General features: G+C 40.5%; 1 protein-coding gene across 6 annotated transcripts in view; it reads right to left on the bottom strand.

Annotated features, from left to right (window-relative positions):
- MAP3K20 (mitogen-activated protein kinase kinase kinase 20) overlaps positions 1-21,991 on the bottom strand; it is a 93,298-nt gene that overhangs the window by 20,490 nt on the left and 50,817 nt on the right. For 3 of the 6 annotated variants that reach the window (XM_075093473.1, XM_075093471.1, XM_075093472.1), the window contains 6 exons: positions 19,750-19,856; positions 13,942-14,077; positions 2,569-2,613; positions 1,628-1,658; positions 1,367-1,506; positions 107-169 (listed from right to left, as the gene is read on the bottom strand). In XM_075093473.1, coding sequence (XP_074949574.1) covers positions 107-169; positions 1,367-1,506; positions 1,628-1,658; positions 2,569-2,613; positions 13,942-14,077; positions 19,750-19,856 — 522 coding nt within the window. Of the gene's footprint in view, positions 1-106; positions 170-1,366; positions 1,507-1,627; positions 1,659-2,568; positions 2,614-7,086; positions 9,723-13,941; positions 14,078-19,749; positions 19,857-21,991 lie in introns of those variants that run through there. The other 3 variants (XM_075093474.1, XM_075093475.1, XM_075093476.1) reach the window with 1 other exon arrangement.

Here is a 21,991-nt window from a genome sequence, read left to right as displayed (position 1 = left end):
CAACTCTCTGTAGGAACCGCTGCTTTGCCCTCCCACGAACAGTAGAAAAGTTGAGACACGAGAATAGAAAAATATTCATACCAACATAAGAAGCAATGAGACTTGCCTTAATTAATGGTGGAAAATGAAACAGATTTAGGTAGTCATGGGTTAACTTCTCAATAGCAGTCTAGAAAAAAATAAAACAAATCAACAATATTAGATGAGAGTTATTCAGTGTCTCATACTGCAGTTATCAGCATGAAAACCAGCGCAATTCCATGTGCATGGTGCTTTCCATTATGAATACAATAGGGCATGTAGAAGAGTTTAAAATACAGCTCTGTTCTGGAAACTGCCCTGGTAGATTGGCCCCATTTTGCAGTCAGAATCAGATCTGCTTAATCAGAGAAAGAGATGTTTGGGGGGTTGTTTTAGTTGTTTTTATTTACACTCAGTCTACCCAGGAAGCTGAAATCTTTCGTTTTGGGCATTATCAACTTTATTAAGTTTGAATAATTTTCCCTGTAGGAAATACAAATGAAATACATCAGTAATGGCAGGTGGCATGGAAAAATGGCTGATAAGCAAAAGGGGAATAAATCTGTGTGACTTAGGAAGCTAAATTTGCAGGACTAGCAATTAGGATACAAGTATCTCTTTACTAGTAAATTGTGGTATAAAATCATTGAAACCTAACGGAATTATAGACGCTGCTTTTAAAGAAATCCTTTTCCAAAGCTGACTGCCAGGAAGCTGAACTCTCTCCTGTGGCTACAGTATTAATACTATTACTGCTGTCATGCTTACGTTTTCCAGACTATGATTTTCCTAACTCATTACAAACATTAGATATTTAAAATGCTGTGAAACAAAGCTTTAAGAGCAAAGCAACCTGGCTGTCAACCAGCTTTAAAGTTTTCTAGCAGAGTTTTCTTAGTCAAAGTATGTTTTAAGCTATAGGTGAGACGTGAAAGTTGAAAATTTCAGAGATTTCAGTTCAAATAACTGTTTTCATATGTGCTCCTCCCTCAACTAAAGAGACACCTTTGGGGAAAAACTCTCTCTGAAGATACCCAAAGCTTTCTGCCGGGAGAATGGCCCTCCTAGGCAAATCTTTAGCAGTATTGACAGTCCAGCCCACAAGAAAACCAAGAACTGCAGAGGAATATAAAGACTGCAGCGCATTTTCCTGCCTCATAAAATGCTCAGGTTCCTTTGGGTTCTAGATCCCGTATGGATCTAGAACCTGTAACTCTGGGGTTTTTTTATTCAAATATGTTCTCTATTTAACTTTATAACTTTTTTTGGTGTTAATACTACTGAAAACCCTTCTTAATCTTCACAGTATAACCTGTTGCAACATTCAACATATGCTGTTAAATACCTTTAAATGGATGATGTGGCCTCTGGAAACAATTCCCATGTCCTTTAAATCCTCCTCTTCTAGAAGAAGCAATCGTTTCCCAGTGATATGATGTTCCTTAAACAAGCTAGCATATACGCTCATTTCACCAGAAGCATCACCTTAAGATAAGAGAGGTTATTCAGAAATCCACAGGGTGGCTTTATTGGAGGGAAAAAAAGATGAGCAAATGTATATATATTCATAAATGTGAATATGAAGATACGTATAAATAGCTTTTACCTTTTCTAGTAAGTTGCTGCATCCAGAAAAACTGCAAAAAAGAGGAATCAGTCTTGAAGTTCACATTATCACAATTTTATATTACAGTTATTTGGAGTTTGCAAGTAATAACTCTTTTTTAAAACAAAATTTAAAAATATTTCTAACTTTGGGTTAAAGAACTCAAGATTCACCAATGCAAGTGATTACTTTTAATTAGCTTTTTAAAACTGCCTCCTATTTTTCAGCCACCTTCCTCAGTTTATTATGAAAAACAACAGAAATGACCAAAGCAGCTTAATGATCTGTCACATGCTAAAAGTGCTGATGTTAAGGAGCCAGGGTGGGCTATCATGGGTTTTGCACTGGCTTTCTAGACAGTCCTTCGGTAAACATTAGCTAAACCCCATGGTGCACAACACAGGAGGAGGGTGCTAGACAGGACATTAAAATCACTATGACACATGACTATGCTAGAGATAAATCATTGATGTTTCTTGTTTAGCCTTTTAACTGAATAAAGAGGTTAAAAATGCTCAATGCCAGTATTTTATATGAAAGAGAGATTCCACACCCCTTTAAAAACCCCATAATTTTCAGTTAATTGCCATCCTAGTGGCACAGTGGGATAAAACCTTCAAACCTGTTTTGTCCTGCCCAGGACATGTCTTGGGCACTTCCACCTTAAATGATCATTCAGGAATATCCTCCTGGCTGCTGACAGCTCCCAGCACAGATTATTTTCTGGGTATTGGAGAAAGTGACTTTTGTGAAGGTTGCTCAAGTTCTTAATTTACTCATGGTCATTTTAAAGCCTTTCTGGGACACAAGTTTCACCAAATGAATAGCAGTAAAGTCTCACCTAGATGCTCTGATCCGGCTTTCCCTCCCTCCATACCCACTGCAATCTGTTAGAGACCTCCAGCAGCGCAACACTGGCCACATCAACACAAAATACTCACCACATCTTCTTCCGTCCATGCACAAATATCAAAGGAGGGCAGCAACTGTGTGAGAGATACGAATTGAAAAGAAAACTGTCTGACCATTTTTCTCCCCTCCACCCAAGTTTTACTCTGGTGGCCGATTATTAATTGGTTCCTTTTCCCCTGCAAAGGGCAGGACTTGAGGCTGCAACTCTCATACTGACATACTAAACCCTTGGATTGACATTGACCATGGGCTGTCTGCAACAGCATGGTGGCAGTGCTAAATCGATCCCATCTCTTTAGGTAGATAAAATTATCAGCAGGTCTCCAATAGAAACAATTTAGGAAGTAAAAGTAAACCGTCCAATGGTGAGGGACCCTCTAGCTGCATCTCGTCTCAGCTCTGACACTATGGGAAGGCTTTTGCTTTTGCTATGGCTTTGGTACCACCTGATTTCTGCAATGGAAGTAACACTGTGATTACGACTCTCTGCCGAACGATGCGTATTTTCTGCAAAAGGAAGGAAAACTGTCACTGAGCAGCAGTGAAAGCAGAATTTGGAGTCAGGCCACTGTGGCTAGTCTTCCTGAATAGACAAGTCTCTCTTGGTTTCTGCCAACACTTTGTAACTGCTCTCCTGAAGCTGGGCAAGTCCAGCACTTCCAAGCCTCCTCCAGTGCTGCAGCCCATGCAGGGCACACTTTGCTGTATGCAAGATGGTGTTAGCTCTTCAAGCGCAAGGAAACCACGGAGAATGCACAGGAGAATGGCTGCGTTAAGTGAAATTCTGGAATTATTTGAAAACTGACACAGGAGAAGGCATCACTATAATACTGATTGCCATTTTACTCACTTCAAGCATATGGTATCCCAAGCTTCACCTTCTTGGCATTTTTATCCAGCTAAAGGGTTAACATTGGTTGGTGTGTATTTGGACTGTCAGTGTCTCCCAAAGGCTCAATACCATGATGTACTTGCAAACTTATTCAATGTAGATAACATCGACTTACTAGAGACTCAGATCAGTTAGCCACCAAGGCGTTGTTACCTCCTCCAGAGAGCCCTGCCACCCACCAGCCCTCCAGCTTCTCCCCCCCACCCCTGCCCCGGCCAAGCATGTCCCCCCTCCCTGGCAGGCACTCACCCGTGCCTGCCTCCAGCTGAACACCGAGCCCCAGGGCAGAGTTGTCCATTATGTGCCTGAGCACTTCCCTGGCTCTCCAGGCAGGAGATCAGGGTCTAGTGTAATCCGCCCGCAACTGTCAGCCTTCACTGTGAAACACCCATTGCAGCATCCACACAAAACTCCCACTGAAGGATTTGTGACTGCTTGACATCCCTTGACTTCTGCCTCTAACTATGACTTTTTGCTGCCTACCCCACTTTGAGGATTCTTCAGATCCTCTTCCTCCTCCTCCAACAATGTCTCAGCCAAACCTTATTGGGCACAAACCATCCCTGAGACCAGCTGAAGCCACCTTAGTGAGAAGGACCTAGTGGACACTCAAACCCATCCCTTTGCCCACTATCTCCCCACAGGGGATGGAGCCAAAGGAATTAGGGTGAAGTGGCAGAAGGGAAGATGTGTCTGCCAGAGAAAAAGACCATCCTGGCTTTTTCTCTCTACTACACCACACTTCCAGAAAATCTTCTCAACATACCTGCTGTTACTCAGGCATTCCCTATGCTAACAGCTACCCACAACCTGGGCAGGACACTGTGGGGCAAAAGTAGTGCTGGGGACAATGCCTGAGCACAAGGGAGGGCAAGCGGCTATTGTAAACATCCTCAGGAAGGCAGCGGGTCATGCCTTTTGCATGACTTATAGTCAAACCAGCTGGTGCCGTGGGCCTGGTACAATAATTTGTAGAACTGGATCATTTACTGCAGACGCCCAATATTACATTTTTAGTTGCACAATAGATTTTTGTCAGCTTTTCCCATGTTTAAATATAACAAGTGGCAGAATATGTTCTGTATTGTTTCAATTTTAAAAAAATAAATAAATGGGAGAATAAAGGAGAACTGTCACACAGTGAGTAATACAAAAAGTTACTTAAACCAGCAGACAATAAGTAACCTCTTGAAACACCAGCATTTTACACAGGGACACAAATGCATAAAATTTACTGTCAAAATGTTTATTGCAAAATAGAGGTTTGGAACAAAGAGAAGCAAAGGAAAAAGTTCACATCAGAATAAAGTTTATGACACCAATTGAGGAAATCAAATACATTGCATGATTTCTTTTTGTTTGTTTGCTTTGGCTTTACACTGGAAAAATCAAATCCACAGTGTGAATAAAACAAGACATCATATGTCAAGTGCAATAAAGAGTATAACTGACGCTGCAAGGTTTTACCACACGGAAGTGTAACATTGCATGTTCCACACAAATGATATTCAGTTTACAGCACAAGAGTTTTTGCACAAGCATTACGCTCAGCTTTGTTTTTCAGAAGGGAAGAATGAAGTTTTCTAACACTGTGAAAATATTTTCTATTCAAATTTTATCGGTTCACACTTGAAGTGTAAGTAGCATTGACTCCTAGTATTCAGTACAAAACTTCTTCAGTAGTGCAAAAGCAAGAAATGCAGTGGACTATATCTGACTTTAAAAGGCATATGAATATTTAGCACACAATATAAAATGTTTGAAGTTGTTGGTTCTACAGTTTTAGAATTAAATCTTCACACATCAGAAATCTCTGTGCAGATTTTACAGTGTACACTAAGTTGAATTCTGGGGGAAAAGGGAAAGGTCTCTCCTCCAGATTCCTACCAGTGCATTTATAAGGGCTGTGAAAATTACTAAATGAACTTATTTTTCTACCTGAACGTTCTACCTAGGGCTGTAGTTAAAAGCTCCATCAAGTTAGAGGTCTTATTAAAAACCTGTAAAAGCTGCCTGATTACAGAAAAAGGAACTACAGTATTAAAGACACACAGTAACACTGCTGAATCTTTAATAGCTATATGTACACTATGGATTTACTGCTACTGCTGATAGCAATATAAATCATTATTGCATCAAATATTTAACTCAGAATAACACCTTTAAAAGCCAGAAGAAAAGGGAATCAACATTTAACAAAACTGCTGGAAAAATAACCAAATGACAAGTCAAGAACATGACTGTGTGACAGACTGCTACGCCAGACTTCACCTCCTGGAAGCCCTTCCCATATAGAGGCTGGGGAAGCAGCACACCTACACACCATACTTTAGGACACTTGCTACTCCAAGGAATTAGTGGTGTGATGGTCACAAAAATTACTAGATCAAAAGTTTTCCTCTATTAATTCCCCCTTCCATTTTTTTCCCCACTGGTGAAGGAAAAGAAAGGGAGTTGGGAGCTGGACATCCTGTCTTGGTCCCAGCTCACCCTCTATCTTTAAGCAAGCCAAAAGCTGATCCTCACCATTCTTCTCTTGGGCCATTTACCCATTGAGGTCAACGTTGGCAATACAACAGCTTGGGAAAAGTGAGATGTTCTTACCCTTCCCCTCTGTCAAATGCAGCAATATTATTTTACTGTAGATACCTCCAAGGCTTTATGGAAGCCACAGAAAACTGGGATCCCAAGAGGCCTGGTGGGAACTAGTGAGCTGAGAGGTGTACGAGGCATGGAAAGGCTTTTGGTGGCTTTGCTCACAGCCCAGAGCAGCTGGAGAAACACCTTCTGGGTTTGGTTAATGCTTTCAAAAGCTGACACTCTATGTGGCTGTAGACCATTGGGGAGATATATACATAAACATATATACACATACACCCTGGTGATGATACAGGTAGAAGACAGACTAGGTTGCACTGCAGAGCAAAATCAAGTGTGGAAGATGAAATACTCTGACCACCTCCAACCAACATACCTGCCCACCAGAGCCACTTTCAAAACCTTTATTGAGTGAGAAGCATATCAGAGGCAGAAACAACACAGCTTGATCCTCACATATGATTTTTAGCTTGTAAACTGGAGACATCTGGTATGAAAGTCATCACAGGGAAGTAAAAATGCAATCAATACCATTATTTGTTTAATAAGCATAGCCAATATACTAAGTATAACACTATCTCATGGGAACTGCATCAGAAAAGTTTGTCATGTTATCACCTCTACAATTCAGAGACCACCTTTGCTACTTTGAACACAGGTAAGTTTTACAAGAGTTTAAATTTTCCCTTAATATAGATTAATTTGCTTTGACAAATAATGTATGTGGAAAAAGGGGAAGGGGGAAAAAAAAAAATCCATCTTTGTTTCATTAAAAAAATACTGGAACTAAGAAGATAGCAGAAATTCCCAAAAGCATGGTACCAAATTCTGATTATATTACACACCTGGGTAAGCACAAAACCTTGGAGAGAGACGTAAATCCTGTGATTTTGCAACTATGAAACCCTCTGTCATAGTACTTAAGGACTATTTTTACTTCTGTAAAGATTAAGGAGTGGATTTACAAATTCAAACCCATGCAAATATAAACATGCACGAAGTGCTCTGAGATTGTCAGATGTTAAAGAAGTGCAAAACATCAATGCTAGGGATAGAATTCTTTATTTTGGGGAAGGTGGGGAGGGGTGGGGGAGGGTAGGGGGGTTTGAATACTAAATTTTCAAGCCAAATTTCCCTTTCAGTTAAAGCCGTACAACCCTACACTGCTTATGTGGTACAGTAACTTATGCACAATGACATACATCTTAAGATCTAAAGTGCATATATTAGATTACACAAACCCATCAAATTTTCCTGGGTGCAAAGTATCATTGCTGTCAGTGTTCGCAGGCGTAGACTTACAAAAATACTACAAATCTGCACTCTAAACAGCATATTTGCTCTTATTTCCATTTAGTTATTTGCCCTTCAATGTCCCTTTTTCTCCCTAAAATCAGGTTGCTTTGATGGAATGAAGAAGCCATCCCTACCTGTGCCGAAGGAGCAAGTTTCTCCTTGGGGTACTCTGTAAACTCATTTAAATTATAATTCTGTCATGAGAAAAGCTTCCTGATACAAGAGGGTTAACTTCAAGCCAATAGATTTGCAGCTGTTATGAAGACAGTGGAATTACATCCTACAGAAATTAGAAATTAAGCATCTTGGAGGGTCTAATCCTACGCAAACTGAGTGGAGTAGGCCAGCTCGAAGCGCAGCACTCGCTGCCTTGCAGGTTACCAGACCAGTGCCGATGCTTAAGGATAAAACAATTCTCTCTCACAACCCAAAGAGGTACCCACTCGTCACTCTAGAAAAACTCCTTCAAAGAACTTTCTCTTTTGTTGAGTGAACGTGTAATGATTTCAGGCCTGCTGTTATCTAATGTATCCATTTTTCTCTAAGCTATCTACAAAAACACTCACCATAATATGTAGGTTAGAGCTGTGTAACAGGCAAGCCTATAATTAAAGAAGCCACTCAAAAACAGAAGTTTTATAAAAGAAACCTCTCCAGTAATTGAGAATGGAATTTTGATGGCTTATTCCCACTATAGCTGAACTAGACAGTAATCTTTTTCTTTTGAAATACTGCCCTTCTTCCTTGGGCAAATATTTTACATCCTCCTTTCTAACCTGCATTTGTGTTCGCACTGGTTTCCCTCCCTCCTTCTGCATCACCACTAAAGGGGTCATCAGGAGAAACATACTCGCTGCTCTCAACACAAGTGCCTGGCAGGCAATTATTGCAGCAGATTGTTACACACTGAGTTTTATGGTAAGTCATAACAGCAGTGGCAATACTTTAAAAGTGATTTAGCTGCAAAAAACAGGTACGCAGAGACTAGTAAATAGTCTTCACATTACCGCCTTCACAGAGAATTTCGCATAAGCCACAGTAGTAGGGCCCAAGCTGAAATGTCACTGTGGCTTCTCTTTGTCCTTTCATAAGGGTAACACACATGGTTTAGGGGATGCAACAGGATCAAAATTTACTTACACAGATTTTCACTCTCAGGTACAAGAATAAGTCCATCAAAGTTAATGAGGCTTCCTGGATTTACATCAACATAACAGAAAATTAGCTTCTGGATCACAATATCTGATAATAGATGCAGAGGTCTGATTGCAGTTCACTTTGCTAGAGTGAATTACATACACATGTATATACACGTGAGGGGAAAAAGGAACATTTATACAAATCATCTACTGATAGGGTTTATCTAGATTCTGCTGCTATTCAGTTTTTAAACTGTGTATTTAACTAACCCCTCTCTTCCCCTCAACCAAGCTTCTCTTCCTCGAAACATATTTGTGACTTCCCACAATGCTGCCTTGAAAAAGGTTTTAAATTAGAAACACAGCAAACCCCTTCACTACAACAGTAAGAAAGAACCGATTGTAAAGAATAGCAAATCTGGAAGTACAAGTATATTCATATGACTGACAATTAAAGGGGTAAGGGAAATGACAAAAACACAAAAGAAAAATTTGAAGTACATTAATGGCATTAAAGGCATTGAAGTTTCCCCCAATGTTTTCAGATCTGAAGTTTATCAAGCCATAGTTTCTGTAATCAGGCATCAAGAATTATAGATATAATCACAGTTCTTAATAATAATCTCAATTAGTTTGGAAAGTTTAGTTCCAAATTTCATCAAAGCAGAAATAAGTCAGCGCAATCTAAACAAAAACAACATGTCTTTGTACACACAAACATGCTCAGCCTGGAAAATGTTTTTGTTGTTGCTTTTTGGTTTTTTTTTTTTCTCTCTCTCTCCTTTCTTTCTTTTACAGGATTTAAACAGACCAAACTGACAGGATTCTTGTTCTAACACTTTATTGTTTCACTTTGCTAAAACCGATTTCAGGGTTAATTCTATAAATTATTTCATTCGCTGCTATCATCTGTGTCATCAAAATCATCATCATCATCGTCATCTGACCAGTCGAATTCACTGAAACCCAAAGCCATGTTGATTTTCTTTCCTTTTCTCATAGAGGTGGTTTTAGAAGAATTCTTTTTGGCTTGCATGTTTATCTGCATTCCAGAGTGCAGGACAGATCCTGCTTGGTTCAGAGAGAAGATATCCCCAAAGCCCGTCATCATCAAGGCCTTCAGACTTTGGTTCATGCCAGCTACCTCCCCGTTACTTGCTGCTGTGATCTGACATGACATCTCTGCACTGTTTGACTCCTCTGTTTTAGATTCAAAGTAAGACTCCTCAGACATTCTTGCAGCAAGAGGTAAGAAAAACTATTTAAAGGAGGAAAGGACAGAGCAAAAGTGAAAGTTAGAACCAATTTAAAAATCAAGGAGAAAGACACCACCAGATTAGTTGGCAATCAACAGAAAGCACAATGATTAGTGAATCTAAACACAGAGATCAAGTAAGAATTCATTAAACCAGACAGCTTCATTCTGGGGTCATTGCTCTTAAATGGAAGTGCAAAATCACTGAGTCGCAAGGCAAGAACCACAGGTAGCAGAGCTTTCATGACAAAAGAAGGTTCAAACTCTTCAATCCTTCATTTTGTACAGCGTAAAACAGAATGTGACATTTCCCAGCCAGGTGGACTGGCTCCCAAGGCAGTGTAGGTACAACAGAAGTCTGAGTAAGTTGCTTAATTGAACGTTTCAGGATTGAAGAATATATCACATTAAGGTCAGAGAACCCAAACAAGCTCCCAAAGTTCAGTGCAGAAGTAGCAGCCCTCTAAATATCAGAAATAATAGCAGCAGTATTATTTGTGCAAAGACTGGGTTTGAGCGTATGCTCAGGAGAGGAAAGGGTCACCCTGCGACGGCCACAATCAGAAACAAGCCTCTCACCAATGCAAAGGACATGGAACCGGCCTCCAGCCCGCACCAGCACCTTGCTTCTGGAAGCTGTCCCAAGAAGGAGCAGACAGAGGAAGAGGGGCTGTTTGGTCAGCTGGTCAGGTTCTTCAGCCTGGTTGCCTTTTTTTTTTTTTTTTTAAATTCTAGATATCTGCCATTTGGATGCACATCATATTAAATCTCTACTCATTTAATCTACACCTACAGATAATAGCGTTTTCCTGACACAGTCTGTTTGCAGTAACAAAAGAAACATGCCCTCTCCAGCTCCAATCATTAAATAATGATTAACGCCTCTTCAGAGTGGCCAGGCTAGTAACCTCTGTGACATGCTTGCCTGTTCTCCACAGGGAGTAAAGTCTCAGGAGTTTCATCCCAAATTAAACTACCTATAAAAGCAACAGCAAAGGAGCTGTGTGTGAACACTTGAATTTGCCTTTCTTTCCAAAGCTGTCTGCAAAACTACCTCCCCAAAATGAATTTTTAACCTAATCAGAAAACTGAGTCAATGGCAGTTGGTCACAACAGGTTACAGGGGTGATTACGGTGATTCCCTGGTCTGTAACACAGGGGGCTTCATGGCCAGGCTGCTCAAAGAGTGCCCATTTCTTGGCAAAACCACTTACACTGACAGATTGTCTAACATTAAGAGACAATATCTGTTTTTTATTCCTCTCGAGTTTTCCCTACTTACATAGGCTTTCTATTTGCATTGTGGTTAACAAAAGTTAGTGATCATGGTTTAAGAAATGAAAATAAAATTCAGAAGTTGGGGAAATGGGATGCCCTGAATACTTTTCATGCATCCTATGTCTAACTGACAAAAGAACCTTCAGCTAAGCTTCTGTACACCTGGCTGCACAGGAAAAAACGATTATACCATCAGCAGAGCACTACTCAAGGATCAAGGGCACCAAAAGCTCCTACTGATGAAGAGAAAGAATATTTTAAAAACAAGATCTAGCCACAGAAATGAGATGCCCAGCACACATGATTCAGTGCCAGGTAGTCCTGCTGCCAGCTACTGGAGTTTTAGTCACTTTAGATCCATGGAAAAGCATGCCCTGAATTCCCTATAAAAATCAGCAAAGCTGCAAAACAGCCTTCCTCTAAAACACGTTTCTGGGTCAGTGTTTGTGCAATGCCTGGCAGTGGGTGAGCTGCGAATGAGCCATTACTGTCGCTCATTTTGCGAGTCATAATCACCCTACTTCATTCATATCTTGCCACCTCATTATCTGGAGAACTTCGGAGCTCTTTGCAACAGGACCTGCCTTTGGTGTCACATTGCATATAACTATCATGAAGAAACTTTTATAGATTGCTGGGATCCCCAATCTGTATACAAGCCACTGTTCTTAAATGACCACCTGCAGGTGCATGGCACCACAGGTGAATATCTGGATTTCATGCCTTGCTCACTGTCTTCCTCTAAATACGAGCTTCAGCTTAGCTACATACACTCCCTTCTTAAGAGTCAGGCCCTCTCTCAAAAGAAGTCTCCCATTTCACTACAACTGTTGATTTATTTTACTCCTCCAAAAGGCTCCAGATTCCCTTGTGCAAGAGGCTCTTGGAAATCTACACAAAGGGAATTTGCAGAGATCAGACTCAAAGGTGTCTATTGTATAAGACACAGCAGAAACAGGGTCAAAACAAGAGCAGGGAGAAACACTGCTTTAACTGAAGTGTTTCTAAAGACTGGCCTCATCCTTCTCTCATGCTGATGTGTGTAAAGCTATACTTTATTCTTTGGAGTAGGAGCTGCCACTCATAGCTACCTTCCATGCAGGATGAAGCTTCTACCAACCCTAAAACAATAGAGAATCAAACAGCAGAGCAGCTTCCTTGTTCTCCAGTCTTTGCTGCAGAGCAAAACTAAGAAGTGACTGCAGAGCATGGAGCAGGGATGACAGGACACAAGGCCTAGTGCTGGTTAAGAACCAGGTATAAGCCTAGTGTGTACCCTAAACTGTGTTATTAGCTCTGGTTGTCATATCTTTACTACTGTTTTTACAGCCAAAGTAGCTTGAAATTGATCAGTGCACCTCCCTGTTGCAATCCTCTACTTTGATACTGCTGAGCAGACATACCAAGGGAAGGAGGGAGACACTTGACTCCAAAGATTACAGCTTGCAAACAGAATGCCCATGGATATTTTGCAAATGATTTACAGCTATGAAGTTAAAATATAGTTGCGTTTGTAACCAGTGCCTTGCAGAACTTCATTTGCACTGAAATAACCAATCCTGCTTGAACAAGCCAATTTTTGCCAGTATGTCAATTTTTTTCCAACAAAAGGGTTTTTTTAAAAACCATTCTGTGCAACGGTTGACTAAAGATCTATGGAAAAAACAAACCTATATTTCTCTATTAGAAGAAATTGCATTTAAATGCAATAGGAGAGTTGGGTTAATGTTATGCAGAAAGATAGTTCATGCTTAGCACAATAGGCCTTAGCACAATGCTTTATTCTTTCAGCAATGCCAGCTCTAAGTGAAAAGTAGAAGTCATAAGCAAGTACAGCATAAAAAACCCTAGGGCCTTGCTCGTGAAGAGGTTTGCTCATTAAGGCTGTGTCTCATGCTGTGCTCAGGATAGATGATGGCCCACAGCTCAGTTACTGGAAGTTTGCAAGCGTTAAAGCAGGCATACAGATATCTACCGAGAACATACAGTATCTGCACACAGGAAAACATTAATTCTTCATTATTTCACTACTGCATGTTCACAGCTGGAACATGACTGTATCTTCATTCAAACAATAGCAATAAGCTATGCCTTAAAAACAAGTGGTATGTAAATGGGTCTGGCTGGAATCAAGGTTATAAGTAGGATAAAATTGTGCATAAGAAAAATCATATGCTACTGCAATCTCAATTTGGTATTTGTTTTGGCTAGTGCTTTAAAAACAAGTAGGCAATGCGGTATTTTTCCTAACGACAATTCTGTTGTAGTATGTCTAGCCATGCACTCACCCTGTGGTCCTCCCTCTGCCAATCAGTAGTCAAGTGCATCATATTTCATTCAGGAATTCCAGATAATCCAAAGAATTTTTGTTGTTCAATTTATTAATAGAAATATGGCAATCCTAACAGCTAATAACTGGCCAGTACAAGCATGTTAACTATAATGAGCAAAGGCCTAAATTAACACTTCAGATTTTGACCCCCTTTTTCACAGAATGGGAATTTGCTTCTTCTCAAAGAAAAAGAACAGAATAATAATAAAAAAAACTACATAGGTTTTTCCAGCCTTCTGCAAGAAACAAGCAATTCTTACATTTAAGACCAAACCCTGCATCCATTAAAATCAACAACTTTCTAGTTGAAAAATGAATTTATTGAATGCAATCAACTTTTAAAGCTGAGAACTCTAATTAAATCAATGGGAAACTGCTTAAGTGCCCATGGCACAATATGAACTATCAGCAATATCTGATACCTAATATATTAGATGAATTTCAAAAAATAGTATAGTTATTTGCAGTGATGTAATAAAATAGACTTTAATTGGGCCAAAGGACAACTGAAGAAAATGGGTACTATTTCCTTGGTGTGTCTTTAGATTTACATAGACAAAGCTCCAAATACTTTCTGAAGAAAGATGAAAAGTTGAATTATTGTCTACTTACAGGAGTATTGGACTGTTCGGTTAACTTCTGCTCCCACATCCTCAAACGTCGCTCCCGTTCCTTTAGTTCCTGCTCTTTAAAGCTCAGATCACGCTCCAGTTTCTTTAGTCTCTCTAAGGTTGCCTCAATTTCACATCTGCACAGAGACAATTTGTTACGTCTTGTCTTTTCCTGACAGATATAAATTGTTCATAATTCCCACTTGAATGTTAATTAAATGTGAAAGGCTGAAAAGTACAATACTGACTTAAGGAGTTCGTTTAATTACCAAATGCAAAGCCTTTCAGAGCTTTGAGAACAACTGGCCACGTTTATATTTGAGAATAACCATAATACCTTCAGTTGAAGAAAAATAACACTGAAAAGAGTAAAATGCCATATCATATCAACATTTTAAAAACTAAAATGCTGTCTTTTCCCTCAACATCATGCAACATGATCTTATCCATAAAGAAACTGCATTAAGAACTGGTAATGGGACAATCATTAGCAACACTATACGGGCAGTCTGAGAAGCCCATTTGCCTGGGTTTATAACTTGGCTATAAATATTATTTGGACTTATACTCAAAATACACAGAACCAGCGCTGGGGTGTTTTTCCCCCTTATGTTCCTGTTTCTCTAGGTGAAGACATAAAAGCAAGAATGATATGACCCGGCCCTGCAAATGGTTACAAATACAAGCTTCTCAAGTTAGGAACCATTAATAATTTGGTTTACTTTTCTCTGCTTCTCACCATACATGCAAAAGGTGTGAAAAATAAGAAAGGCAGGAAGTGAAGGCAGTACTTCATACACCATCTTTATTGGGTTGCACTGCATGTACATCACCCCTTAAAGTGGTTTCCTTTGACATGCTTTCTGATGGACAGTACCTTTTAAACACATGAACTGAACTACTCTTGGAAAACAGTTTAACAAGTTTTGCACTACAATTGCACGGGTGTATACTAGAAGGTTCAGAAAAATAATTCCGTAACTAAATTCAGCCACAGTTTCGCTTGTGCAATAACCAAAGAAAAACCTCCAATTTGTATCACAGGTGGTATTTGCATTTAACAAACCATTTCTGTGACTGTTTGGGAGACACTGCACTGCCTGCCACCTGTGTCCTGACTATTACTTCAACTGTTTCCTGTTCACATTGTGGGAATAATCAATCACAGCATTCCATTTTCCTCCTAGAGGAGGCAGAGAACCTTAATAGAGGTCTGAAGATAGCTATTGGGACTCTGCAATGCCAAATCTTCTGCTCAAACTTTCAGAAAGTTTTCACTTTTTAAACACACTGCAAACAAAATCTGCTCCTTCTGATGTTCTAAAAAAGAAAATAAAAGGACTAACAGAGTTAGTTGTAATTTCCTGGAGGGGTGGGGGGCAGGCAGGGGAAGAAAAAAAAAAGGAGAATTATTTCTTCCTGTAAATCTCCTGTCCGAGCATGGAATGATTGAACTCTTCTCCGGTACCAATCTAAAGGAGTTCCAGCTCTCAACATGGGAAAATGCATACCCAAACAGCCTATTTAAGTAAATGAAATAATTTAAATATTCCAAATCTTAGATTTCTTATCTTAATACGACATCTCTGACAGACAATAATGCTTACAAAGTACAGTGAAAGGATTCAGAGCTGGAATAAGCAGCAAACTCTACTGCAACCTCTACCACCACACTTAATTCTACTGCAAAAATCAGCCACCTGGGGCAAGGGCATTTATCACACTTAAATCCTGCTGAGTGAGCTGTTCGACGTGGTGGTCAGAACAAATGCCCCTCACAATTATTATGCTTCAGATTTCAAGCAAAATTCTCTCTCATATTTAGGCAAGCAAAGGTCAAGGCTGATCTCTGTGCTAGATGGAAAGTGGACACACATGCTAATAAAGAGACAATAAAGGAACAAAACTAAAAGGCACTGGACAGAAGATCAGAAAGTGACTCCTCTCCAAATATTTATTTCCCTATCATAAACCTTTTCTGTCATTTGCAACATACACTATGCAGTCTACTGTGGGAATTAAAGAGCAATTTGAGGATAGTCGCAAGTGCTGCTTTTCTTAGTTTGTCTCTCAACATCACTGCTACTTATACGCAACTCTATAATTTTTAAAATATGTAAATTAAGTTCTCTTTTAAATAACATCCTGCACTAGGAAAGTCCTGATAACAATAGCTTTCTATATGTCAAAAGTCTATTTTGTGCTGTAATTACCTCTCTTCATTAGACAGAAACTTCTCTTATAATAAAAGGTCAGTCTGTGAAAACAGTTGCATTCTGAAAAATAATTCCACTGTATAATAAAACTGTGTAATTACAGAGAAAGCTACTGTACATTGCCCAGTTAATGAGTCTTACTTCATAAATGAAGCAGCTTGAAACATTATACATGGTAGGGCATGTGGATTTGTTTGCTTCTGTAGTTCTGCAGTCTGAGCTGACTAGCTTTTCTAGAATAATCTCATTCTGTGACACTGAAGATCATATCCTGTATTATTAGAAACTACAATGATAAACAGAGATTGAAAACAATGACTGACATTTGTTTATATGTCTTGAATTGCTACTCATACACTAATATAAGTATCACTAATAGACTATTTTAATCATTAGAACAGCCGCTTGTGGGGGGAGGATGGAAGGAGAAATGCAGTTAGTATATATGACTAAATGCAGACAAATGTGATCTCTCACTGAATTGGAACATCATTACTTCAACAGTAAATTTTTCCTACTGTAATGGAAGTGACTTGAGAGAGAGCTCCAAAAAGACCACAGAATGCGAACTTAAACATTAGGCAGACCTGTGCAACTTTGTCATAAGACAATGCCCCTCTTCAATTAAATAATAAAAAAAGTGAAGGGAAGAACAGTTAGGAAATAAGATACTGAACTATTTTAAGGAAACGATAGAACAGGCAGATTAAAATGTATTCTTAATATAAACATCAAGACCAGTAAATGCTGCAAATAAGATCACATTAAAGATAGGTCAAAATATCATTTATCTTATCACCTCTGTCTATCATGTATACACTCAGCCCACTCTCTGTTTGCACACCAGCCAGCCAGCGACATTGAAGACCCTGGTTACTCGCTGTTACAGATGCATTTTTTGCACATCTCTATGCAAAAAGAACCTCACCTCGCCTTTTTTTTTTTTTTTTTTTTTTGAGTGGGAAAAAATTTAATCCAGCTTGTCTGAGCTTTGATTTGCTTTGATAAGTGCAGTATCCCTGTGAAAGTGCAGTATCTGGATGACTAATTTGGAGGTCCCTCAAAGGAACAAGGGTAACCTTCACTTTTCCCAAGCCTACCCTTCTCCAGGGCTCTGATAGCCAGGCTTCATTAAAATTCCCTATTTCTTGGTAACGCATCTCATTCTTTCCCTATTGCTAGTTCAACTATCTCTTTGCAAATCACTATGGGATAAAAAAAAAAATGTAAAAAAAATAAACCAATGAGTAAAAGCAAAGATTTTTTAAATGAAGAAGTTAAAACATCTTGAACTTCTGTGCAGCTGTTCTCAGAAATGGTCTTATTCTGTTTTAGTTTATCCCTTGGGGTCACTTTATGCATATAAGCCTTTCATCTACTTTTAACTTGCGTATTTTTTACATACTTTGTTAATTTGGCTTAGCCTTTGTGAGTGTCTCCATACAGACATAGCTTTTGCATCAGGGAAGGCAGCTGTTACTGGAATTCAGGTAAGAGACCACCCCTCTTACCCAGCGTCTGAGCAAGTCCCCTCATGACTTGTGCTCTTTCTGCACTTCGCGTTTTCATTTTGGCTTAATTCAGAAATCACCTTTGCTTTCAGGCAAATCATGCCCCATCATGAATTTTTATTTTCTCTCCCACATTTCCTTGTCTCCAAGTTATTTATTCTTAAAAAAAAGAAATAAAAAAAGCCAAATTTACCTTTAACAAAAGTCTCCATGGTAAGAAGCTTTTCCATGACCTGACAGTGCCAAAGAACTTTTTGTTTCTACATGGCTTTTCATTAACACCTTGTTAGCCATTCCTCATCTGAGCAATTTAGGTCCATCAAAATAAAATTTGCAAGAAATACTCGGCTGCCAGAGACACACTCCAAGAAATGAAGCAATTTAGTAAAAGAAGTTTAATGCCACCAAACATCAACTAGCACAGCTGTTAGTCTACTATAATGGCAAGATTTAAGGAGTCATTTGTTTTTTCCTAAAGGGATTTGAGTGCTTGCTCATCTTTTAATTAAATATTTTTCTATACAGAGGTGTATAAGAATCCCCTTTCTGAGGGGCAGTTTTCTTCCAACCCTCCTTGTTCTGTCTGCTACCAAAACCACAGAACAACGTCCAGAGTCTGCAAAAATAACGGTGGCCAAGAAATAACGTTTTTATTCCTTGAAAGCTTGACGTTTGTCCCGAGCCTTAGCACACAGATCTCGGGGGCGAGAGGGCGCCCGGGATAAAATATTTGCCCGCGATTTGAGAGCCGGGTACTGGCAGGGGGGAGCGCTGAGCAAGGTGCGAGGGGCGGCTGCGGCGGCGGCAAGCGGCGCCTCCCGCCACGCCGGCCCCCGCCGCCGGCGCGAGGCGCAGGTGGGCGCTGCCGCCAGCAGGTGGCGCGTGGCCGCCGCCGCTCCCCGAGGCCGCGCGCTGCCGCCGCCGCGCTGCTGAGTCAGGGCGGGAGCGGGAGCAGCAGCGGCCCCGGCCCCGGCCCCGGCCCCGGCCCGGGCTATTTATATTCCCACCATGTGACCGGGGGAGCGCCCATCGCCAGCTCACTTTTTCCACTCTCCCGATTAAAAAAAAAAAACCCTACAGGTCCTGATTTTCCGTGGAAGCCCGCGGAGGAAATGCGGGTGCCTTTGACACAAGCCACCTTTCCATGTGCTCTTCCCCACCCCTGCTCCAGGTTTCTTTGGCAGGCAGGGAATCTTTTAGTATTTCTGCTCCCCGCTTACCTGGAGCGGGGCCAATGCCTCTTAACATAGACTGAGGCACGATTGCCTGGTAAAAATCTTCTGCCTGTGCAGATCTGTTTTCAATTTTCTTTTCCACACGGAAGGATGTACTGTGAAGCAGCGAGCTTTCTAACTGACAAATAAGCTTCAGGGGCAGGTTTTTTGTAAAGTGTTGGCATATACAGAAAATAGGCCGAAAGTTTTACTGTAAAACTGTGTCATGTAATAAAATTTTCTCAAATCTCATCTCCATTTATAGTCACTTATGAATAAAAATTACCATTGGCAATAGGTAAAAATCATATGCGCAGGCAATGCTGGTGCGCTACGCAGAAACAGGGCTGGCCTGGACATATGCTGAATGAATGCACGGACACAAAAGCAATACAAAGGAGAGACTGCACAAAAAATGGCAGAACACGTATAAGTGAAGACAAATGGAGACATGATTTGAAAATATTTTATGCCCTTTATCCTTTTCTTTCTTTTCTAAATATACACCTATACACTTTCTATGAAAATTGCATCAAACATACCTATACCTAAGCTGTTTTGCCCTCACACTATTGACTGAAAACGCATAACTGGTTTTAAGATGTGAATCACAAAACCATAAATATCATGATACCTAAACCAGTGTAATAATAAATATAGGGTACAGCTAAGTGTATTGGCTCCAAATACAAGTTTCACAACATTCTGGGCATTCCTGAAAAACAAGGTAAGTTACGTTCTAAAAATACCTCAAGCACAGATATTTTCTACCAATATGTCATCGGAGTCTGATGTCTTTCTGAAGAATATGGACTCACCATTTCAAAGGAAAACCACATCATTTCATCTTGGGAGGAAGGAAACTTACCTCCACTCTGCCTTGTTATGCAGGAATGAGTTACACTGGTCTGGAAGGTTGCTGTCATTTGACATAGATTCCAGGATTGAAATGATCTGCTTGAAAGATGGCCTTTTCTGAGGGGGGAAGAAAAAAAAGAAACAACAAAAACCCACACCATCTAAACCAAACCAAACCACACTATTTGCATTCATATACAACTACTACTGTGTAAAATTATTTGCAGGAATTTTTCAATTGAAGGACTGCAAGCAACATAAATTGGGATGCTGCTTCTGAACACAGCATGCTACAAGAGGACAGTAAATTCGTAAATTTTTTTTTTTGTTCTTCCCATTCAAGAAAAGGTCAGTTTGGGAAGAGTCACATAAGCTAGTAGGACTCAAGCCTTAGTTTAGTCTCCCAGATCTACGAATAAAACATTTTGGTACTCAGTAAGAGCATTAAACAATATTAGGAGCATCAATAACCATCAAGATTCTTTTAATTCTAAAGTTTTCCTCAAGCTAAGAAGAAAAATACTGACAAAACCAGAAGGCTGGACCCATTAGACAGATGGCCTTTTACAGGTAGTAATCCAAACTCTTTAACATGTGAACAAGCTATTTAGCTGCCCATCAAAAATGGGATAGACTTTCCAGGAAAATCTTTCCCTTGGCTACCTAAGGAGCAAGCAGGGAGGAAGTGAAGGCTGAGGCTAGGCGAAGATGCCTCGCCTGGCAGCCAAGCTCATGTCAGCAGTGTCTGTGCACTTCTGTCCTGGGCTTATTTATTGAACTTTTTGTTCCAGGGCTCTCCATCCAGCACCCACCGTGCTCACTAGTCACGGAGAGCCGTTAAAACTTCTCTGTATTTTCTACTTTCTGCTTAGTCCCAAAAGGAAGCTATGAAGTAGGATAATAACTGAAAACTGAAAAAGCCACAGTTAAATGTGTTTCTTGAAAGAGTGCTGACTCTGTTAGTCTGTTTGACAGACCCCAGACAAGGTTGAGACAAAAGGTTGAAACAAAATGTAGAGACATAATAAGGGGATGATGCACATTCTCTCTCTATCACGCCTGTAATTATACCATTTCTGCTAAAATTACAGATGCCGCAATTAAAACGTGCATTTTAATTTGGGAGCACAAAAACAATTAGGAACAATGCTGAGGTGTCTCTCCCAGGAAGATCCAAGTGATTTCCACATTATAAAAGAAAGACAATTTCTTTATTTTAAATGTCAAACAGCATGAAAAAGTGTCAAATGCATAACAAAAAAAAAAGACAAGCTCTCTTATACTGTAATGCTGCACTATTTGGCTGTAACTGGAGGCTTTGTCTGTCATTTTTTGGTCCATCTCCTTGATTTCAGGCAACGGGCAGTTGGATGAGCTATGCGGATTTTCTTTGCAACAGACAGCACTTGCCCCAGCCACCACGTGCTTATGCAATTTGGCCCCCAGCCCAGTGTCCCCGAGCGGCAACGCGGGCTCACCAAGCAGCATGGCAGCAGGTGCCTGTTCAGCAGCACATTGCTCACACTTGTTGATCTAGTCCCAGTGTGGAAACCCACCAGGGTCACCCTGCATTTACAGGGGCGCTGGGGGAGGCAGCAGTCCTCCCCCTACACGCACGATGCTGCTGGACCTGCCACAGTTGAGCAGACCCTCTGAACATGTCCTGGAAGAGCACAAACCTCCCCAGTCAGGGAGCGTGCTGCGCCAGGCGTACAGAGCACGAAACTCATCCCTGGCACCAACCAGGACAGACAACTCTGGTGCAGTTTTGGGGCAGGAGAACCTTCCAACAGCCCTGACACCCTTGTTACTACAGCTGCATCTCTTGTAACCACCCCAGTGGGTGTGAACTGTTGAGAGGATTCAAGAGCCTCCTAACTATACTAAACCAATTCCATTTTCAGGAAGAGATGAAGGGCAAGCATCCCCATGCTGCATTAATTACAATATTTCATGGTTTATTTAGGATTCTTTTACAAGACACTTCCATGAGTTTTGCTTCCTCTTCCTTTCTTAGCGGTATACTGGGAAGTACCTGGCAGGGCTGACACTAAGTGAGCACAGTCAGCCCGGGGTAACTGGAGTGAAGAGAACAACAGCAAACAGGGCTTTTACTAAGGGCAGGTGACAACACTGACTGACTGGGAGGAGCAGCGACGCACACGCTTTGGGTCCTATGCTAAACGCAAAGGAGCTGTTGAGTTGCGCAACTAGAGCTGGAACAAATGGACAGTCACACAGTACTGACAAAG

Source organism: Phalacrocorax aristotelis, chromosome 5 (genome assembly GCF_949628215.1).
Source record: "Phalacrocorax aristotelis chromosome 5, bGulAri2.1, whole genome shotgun sequence".
NCBI lineage: Eukaryota > Metazoa > Chordata > Aves > Suliformes > Phalacrocoracidae > Phalacrocorax > Phalacrocorax aristotelis.
This window is presented reverse-complemented; position numbering and strand designations above follow the sequence as displayed.